Genomic DNA, 7,571 nt, shown 5'->3' with positions numbered 1-7,571 from the left:
ATTATTTTCTATTATAAGAAATTACACTTTTGTGATTCCTGCCATAAATATGCATTAAAGGAGTAATTAAATAGAAAGAGTTTAAAAAGTGTCCAAAGTGACATCCTTTCCTCTATTTCTTTAAAAATTTGATTCTTGTAAGTGATGTAAGTCTACTATAGGTAATAAAAAATATACACATTTTGAGATATACTCTACAATAGAAGAAAACAAGATACAAGATGTGATATGCTTGTGTTCTAACTATATCAAAGAAACTGATCAGACAAAGGTTGAAGAATAATTGACCGGAATCACTGTCAAGGATAAACGTAAGATAAGTGCATTTTTTATTATACCGGTAGTTAGTACTAAAAATGTGAACTTAATCTTATATATTTATTAAGTATACGAAAATATTCCTAGCGTGTTACTGCAAACAGTATTTGGCGCCTCCTCAACTTGTAGGAAATTGGATTCGAGCATGTGAATCACATACGTATTTGTATTCCGTGTATCGAAAAGCCCACACTGCACAATTTCGTGTCTTAAAACCCCGGCTAAACAAAACAAACACTGTTAATAGTAAAATTCTTCCTCTTCTTCCAGGATTTCAAATTCTAAATGTTCGAGATTGTAAGTACCTGCTCAAGTTAGCAGCAATCATACCAAAAGTGATCCCTATCCACAATTTCTTTCCTTCTAATTTGTGCATGATGATAAATTCGCAAAATTTTAAATCTGTAAAAGTTTCATGATTATAAAATTTCATTCCTTTTCTTTCTTGGGAGTTTAATTTCTAAAACGCTTGGACAAGTGATTGTTTACATTTAAGTTGATTTCACGTTTTAACTTAAATTGTCACTTCCTAACTCGAAATCACGTTCCCAGCGACTTCAAATTGAATTGTTTTCTTCACTCTTTGACAAATTAATCCCCCTCCCCAAACATACAAAGTTTAATTTCGAGAAATGTTCAAACAGGAAATTATAATATCATGGTGAATTTTATAACTCCCAACATCAGTACTTTCTGACTCTTGAGTATTCTTTGGGAACAAATAATCCCTTTCTTCCTGCGGGATTACATTTCCAAAAACCCTTCCATACCTCTTGCCTTCATTATAGAAGAAGGATACTGTCTAAATCCGAAGTGTCTCATACATATTTATTTGGGATGGATGTTAGTGTATGTCATAAATCGCTTTAGTATCTCATGAAATAAGTAAAAAGTAAGTTTACTTTTTTAAAATCAGTTAGATCCAATTACTTTTCTAATTTGTACCTCTTTTCATCAATGCTGCCGTTTACACTAAAAAAAAAAAAAAAAAAAAAAAAAAAAAAGTGTCAGTTACTATTGTTTTGTTACTAAATACCAGATAAGAGGTTGCTGATTGGTGTTCAAGTGACCGAACTTCAATTGCCAATTTTGATTGCTTAGTATTACCGCATGAACAAAAAGAAAATGCTTCCCATAGTCAGCTACTTCTACGTATTTCTTGGCTATATTTAAAAAGAAAAAAAAATGCAATGGAAATATATATATTCCATTTCCTCCATGTTTGATACGATGATTCATATATATATCTTTCGTCTTTGTTTATTTCAAAAGTTTTATATACAAAATGTAACTGAATTTCACATACATAACAATTTCATTATCTGTAACTTCCATAATATTCTTGTTCTTTTGCGCGTCGAAAATCGAATGGTTTACTTTGATTTGTATATTGTTCACTTGGTGTTATACTTCTGTACGAGGCACTGCGATATCCACTAATTGATTCGCTTACAGGTAAGTCCACAGGACTGGCAAAAGTTCTTGAATAAGGTGAACTTTCATACTGTTTTCGATAATCTTGTAATTGTTGTGACTGACGTGATAACAGACATGACTCAATTGGTTGAATAAACTGTGTATTATGTACTGACCGTGAGTTAATTCCATGCACATAACTGTAATCACTTAATTGATTTTGTTGGATCCTTAATAACATCCTGCTGTAATTCGCAGGTATCATGTCAGTTATTTCACCATCAACACACAAAACCTGAGCAGACTTTTCATATTTTAATGGATCAACTTGTATACCTTTTTCTTCCACTATGTCATTTTGGGACAAACACGATGGACACTCGCGAATAAATATTTCACTTATCGCCTTATTTGACTGGTATGAATCATCAGATGCTAAAAAAGCTGTAGGAACATAATCTTGTTCTTTTCCAGTCTGCCATTTCCGCCAATGTTTAGGCTGTAGCAATATTGACTGCAGTGCGGAATTAAATCTAGTCCTCTTCAATATTGATTTCAATGGTGGCTTTTGTAACGACTGACCCTGCTTATTAGTGAGTGAGTTTATGTGTGGTTCGGATGAAAGTAAGACCGACTGAGTACTTGTTTGCACAATTGGTGTAATTGACGGCGTTGGAGAGTTCACAACTTGCACTTGAGTTTCACTGTTTTCAAGCACGTTTAATGGTTGTCCTTTATTCAGTTGAAAGGTGAAGCCTCTTTTCAACACAGACAAAGGATTTCGACCTTCTTCTATGGCTCTCAGTGCACTGTCACACATTTTTATTACTTGGTCATCTGGTATCATCCTATCATAAAATACTGAAAGAGGAAAAAAAAATTATATGTTGGTTTGAATTCCTAACACGTCTTTATGAAAACGAGTAAAAAAGAAAACAAAAAAGTTATAACATATCTGATTAGCATTACCTACCAAACGATAGTATACAAACCAGTCATTAGTTATTTGCAATACAGCCAGATCATGAGATATGGATCTCTAGCTTGTAATATTCGAACCAATGTGTTCAGACGAGCACGGAATGTGAGGGGAGTTTTAACCACTTAGCTACTAGGAGCCTCAAACTACAGTATTCTCGTTTTGAAGAAAAAATGGATAATATAAACATAACAATTACTATTATCTTCCCACCTACAAACTTTTGTTCTCAAGTACTCTGTTGCACTTAGAATCTGTTACATTTTAATATCTTAATCATACCAATTTTATTCCCATCCTCGCGATCGCAATCTCCATCGCAAATAGTGCAGGAGTTCTAACAACTTTAAATCAATTTCTACGGGTAATTTATTATTACCACATTCAAATAACTATATTTACTCACAATTAACACAAGGAGAATCATGTATCTTGAAACGGCCTTTCGAACTAATACACAGAAATCGCTGAAATTTTGTACGATGCAAGATGTACGGGGTCATTGTTCGACATACTCTGTAATTAACATTGTTGCGAACCCAACATAAAGTTGCATTTTTAAATGAAAATACGTGAGGTTATTACATATTTCAAATCCACATATTAAACAAAAACATACAGTACCACCTTTATTATTCAGTGATACTAACAAAAGACGCCACAGTATCACTAACATCTAATTTTTGGAGGTCTCTATAACAGTAATAACGAAGTGAGACGAATCGAGTAATGCACATATAAAGTATCTTATTGTCAAATACTATGATCATAAAATGACCTACTTAGAATAAATAAGAAAAAAAAGTTAAAGTGACTGAAAATTCAATTTTTCAAAAAAAAAAAAAAAAAAAAAAAAAAAAAAAAAAAACCTGAAAAACTGACATCCAATCAGGTAGATAGTTTTCAACAGTCGTAAAAATATAATGCCGTAGGAGATAGATTAAACGTTGGTAAAGTTAGCAACACTTAAATTTGCGAGAACTTGTAATTACAAGTATCAAAAACTGTTTCTGTAGTGTTACATAAACAAAGAGAAGTACCAAACATTACAAACATTCAATATGTCACTTTATCCACTATAGCAATTCCTACCATCATCTTCATTATATCCGAAACGGTTTCAGCAAGGGCGTGGTGTTCATGCAACCGGTGTTACCGGCATTAACATTAAAAAATAAATAAAATCACTGATAACTCTTAAAAATATATTTAGAGTATATAATTAGAAAGAGTATTTTTGCTTTCTCTTGTTGAACGGATTGTTAGGTAAGTTAATGAAGAACGTTTTACCGCGGCTACAAGTGTAGCAACATACCCAATAAAGAACACTGACTACTGTAATTCCATGTCTCTATCGTGATTTGAAGCGTAACGCCTCTCAAGGGCGCTGTTACCACTCAGGTGAATGGTAACATTTTAGTCTGCTGTGAACGTGGAGCGCCAGCCTCAGCACATTTCTCTGAGCATGCTTATGGACTCCTTGCTGTGGCAGACAAAATCGTTAGGTACGCGGCTCGTTTCTGATTTTGTCATGAATAATAAACAAAACTCGATTATTGGTACGGTTATTAGTCTCTGGTTATTAGTATTTTAGTTTCTGGTTAGGCTAACAATTAATTATTCTCTGTAAGTAATAACAAGTAAAACCCGTATACTACTCACGTCACGCTGTTGGGTTTCAGGTATCATGTTGCTGCTAACGCCATTATGGTCTTTACGACTTTTAAAAATTCTACGTGATTGAATGTGATACATTCAATCACTTTTACCTAAACACTTTTCCGAAACAAAGTCTTTCGAGGGGGAAAAAAAAGTTGAAATTTTCAATTCCTTGTAACTTGTTCATTTTCATTCCAAATATGGTAAGTCAAATAATGGTCATAGTATTAGACAGTAAGGTGCTTTGGATATACATTGTCCAGTCCGTCTTATTTACTAGACACTGAACGTTATTACTTGTGTGGATGTCTTCAAAATTTGGATGTTTGTGATACTGTGGTGTCCTTACCTTGTAACAGTGAATAATATATGTTTTCGTTTAATATGGATTTGAAATATGTAGTACTATTTGGAGAAAAATATAACTTTGTTAGTTTGGTCATCTGTTAATATGGTGGTATTGCAGAGTACGGCAAACAATGTCTTCCTGTCAATATTTGCATCGTACACAATTTCACTGAAGACACATATATAAAAGATGTGACTTGATTCATACCAGTATCAGTGATTACACATTTACCTCTATTCAACAAAATAACACTTCATTTAAAGAGATAATAAAGAGTTTCATTTTGTACACTCAGTTTAAAACTTGTTATTCATTTTTCTTATTGCTTTACCACTTTAGTACAATCTTCTTTGATTCCACATAAAGATTATGTAACATATGCGCTCAATAAATAAGACGTAAAAGTTTAACACAATATTAACCTTCATGTTTTATGTAATGATGATGATCAACAAGGTTAGTATTGTGTTCAAGTTTAAGATGTGTTCTGTACGTTTAATAAGCTGTAACAGATTTTATCAAACTGATTCTAAGATATTTCCATAATAATTTTGCATATTTTACATTAAAAGCTTCTCTTAAATTCAATCCAAAGAAATTTCCTGTTTAGCATCGAAATTCCATTCATGCTCACTCAAAATAACTTATATATATATATATATATATATATATATATATATATATATATATATATATATATATATATAAATAGGCTCACGCGTATTTGTACCTCATGATCTTTGATAACTCTGGCATCTGCATAAGTTAATATGTAACATCTTAATTATTTTACTATGTTTATAGTGTACAATGTTTATATATAAAAGAATTTAGTGCCTTTTTTAAAATGAAAAGCTGACTACTATTAAGTCAAACCTATTTAGTTTTGGTTCACTAAAACTGGTCACAGCATATTTCATTTCCAGCACCTTCGTCTATAAACTTATCACCCAATACTTAGGTACAATGAATTTCTTTAATGCATGTAAAACACAACTGTACTGATTAAATAATTTCAACAAACTTTTGCTTCGTCAATGATTTTGTATCACATTACCTATTTTCATTAACAGAGTCGGCTCCACAAACTTGAGTTGTATTTCTAGAAACATACTTAAAAATAACTTTAACGTGCGAAGTTGTTTTGTTTGCACTTCTTAAAAATTCTAAAATAAACATATATGGACTGCTATATTCACAGTGATGCATTATATGCATCGTTGATTAAAAGATTTTAATTCCTCCATCTTCAATAGCATCGTAGCGATTTAGTGGCAAATGATTCAGACCAGAAGTAGTAAGTTCATATATTATTTCAAGCCGCGTTACATACGCTTTGCGATGGACGAGAAGGATATGCATTAGTTTCCTTGAAATTTCCCCTTCTCCTCCCATTTTATTATTCTATTGCAACAATATCTTCATTTCTCTCTTTCTCATCATCTCCATTAACCTACAAAACGTAATCATTATATGTTACAGTAAATAAATAATATCAAAAGGAAAGAAAGGTCAAGTTGTACCTACCAAATACGCCCTTTCTATGTTTAAGGGGATCATAGCTTCAGTAAAATCTGTTACATATTTTTTAAAATCCCAATATCAGCAAATTACAAGTAAAGCGTTCTCCTACGTTTAAATTAAATTAGTTCCCTTCGCGGCTTCTTTGTGATTCTGTTGGTTGCGATGTATCAATTCTACATTATCACTGAAATTTACTAAAAATATTGATAAATGAAATTATATATAAAAGACCACACTATCCTGATTTAAATAAATCGACACCCAAAAAATGAGCCAGTGGCCATTTCTACGTACCAGTTCATAATAGAAAAAAAAATCCTGATGTCGGATTTAATGCTTGGTGCAGATTCCTTGGTAACTGTACGTGGCATGGTATCCAGTAAATCAGTGATAACATGCTGTGACGGGTAGTACCGTTCATCACAGAGTTCCTCAGGAACTGTTGTTTGCCCTATTTTAGTTGTAGGATACACAAGGGACGTTCCAAAAGTAAGTTTCCTCATTTCTTTTCTCACGGAAACTTTATTGACAAACACAAATACACCATGACATCACGAACTATACACATTTCACCATTTTTCTACATAGTCGCCACTGACATTGAGACACTTGTTGTAGCGTGCAATCAGTTTAAAAAAAACTACTCTAGTAAAACTTGGTACCCTGCGATGCAAGGAATTGTCGCACAGTCTGCTTTACCTCAGCATTGTTTTGAAAGTGACATCCTGAGTGTGCAGCTTTCAATCCAGGGAACAGGCGAAAGTCTGATGGGGCAAGATCGGGGCTGTAGGCAAGGTGATCCAATCTCTCCCATCCGAAGCAACGAATCTGATCTTGTGTAAGAATTGCTCCGTGTGACTTTGCGTTGCTGTCCAAGAGCACAACACCTTCACTCAAGAGCCCTGGTCTCTTTCGTCGAATGGTGGACCTGAGTTCGTTGAGGATGTCGCAGTATGATCACCTCATGGAGAAAATCAAGAAGAATCATACCTTTCGCGTCCCAGAACACTGTGGTCCCAACCTTTCCTGTGGACGGTGACACTCTGAATTTTTTCCTCACTGGTGAACCGGGATGCTTCTATATCATTGAGGCAGCCTTGGTTTCTGGGGTAAAGTAATGCAGCTACGTCTCATTGCCTGTGATGATTCTGAACAGGACCTGATTTCCCTCTCGTACGTACCGCATCAAGTAATCGAGGCTGATTCCCATTTTTGCACTCTTGTGATCCGGGGTCAGGTTTTTCGGCACCCATCTTGCAGATATTTTTCGGTAACTCAAAACATCATGGAGCATGAGATGGGGCTGAGCACGACCAATAAGCAGTG

At 33.9% G+C, this 7,571-nt stretch overlaps 1 protein-coding gene across 2 annotated transcripts in view; it reads right to left on the bottom strand.

Annotated features, from left to right (window-relative positions):
* Nucleotides 1-1,386: 1,386 nt before the first annotated feature.
* The window catches only part of LOC145695173 (uncharacterized), a 53,663-nt gene continuing 47,478 nt past the window's right edge, over nucleotides 1,387-7,571 (bottom strand). Inside the window, exon 5 of one of the 2 annotated variants that reach the window (XM_081772134.1) lies at nucleotides 1,387-2,595. In XM_081772134.1, coding sequence (XP_081628260.1) covers nucleotides 1,637-2,595 — 959 coding nt within the window. In that variant the 3' untranslated portion in view covers nucleotides 1,387-1,636. The remainder of the gene's footprint in view (nucleotides 2,596-7,571) is intronic. The other variant, XM_081772133.1, reaches the window with a different exon arrangement.

The sequence above is a fragment of the Thermobia domestica genome, chromosome 9, assembly GCF_964235325.1.
Source record: "Thermobia domestica chromosome 9, izTheDome1.hap1.1, whole genome shotgun sequence".
Taxonomy (NCBI): domain Eukaryota; kingdom Metazoa; phylum Arthropoda; class Insecta; order Zygentoma; family Lepismatidae; genus Thermobia; species Thermobia domestica.
The sequence above is the reverse complement of the archived record's forward strand: the minus strand, read 5'-3'. Positions and strand labels throughout refer to the sequence as shown.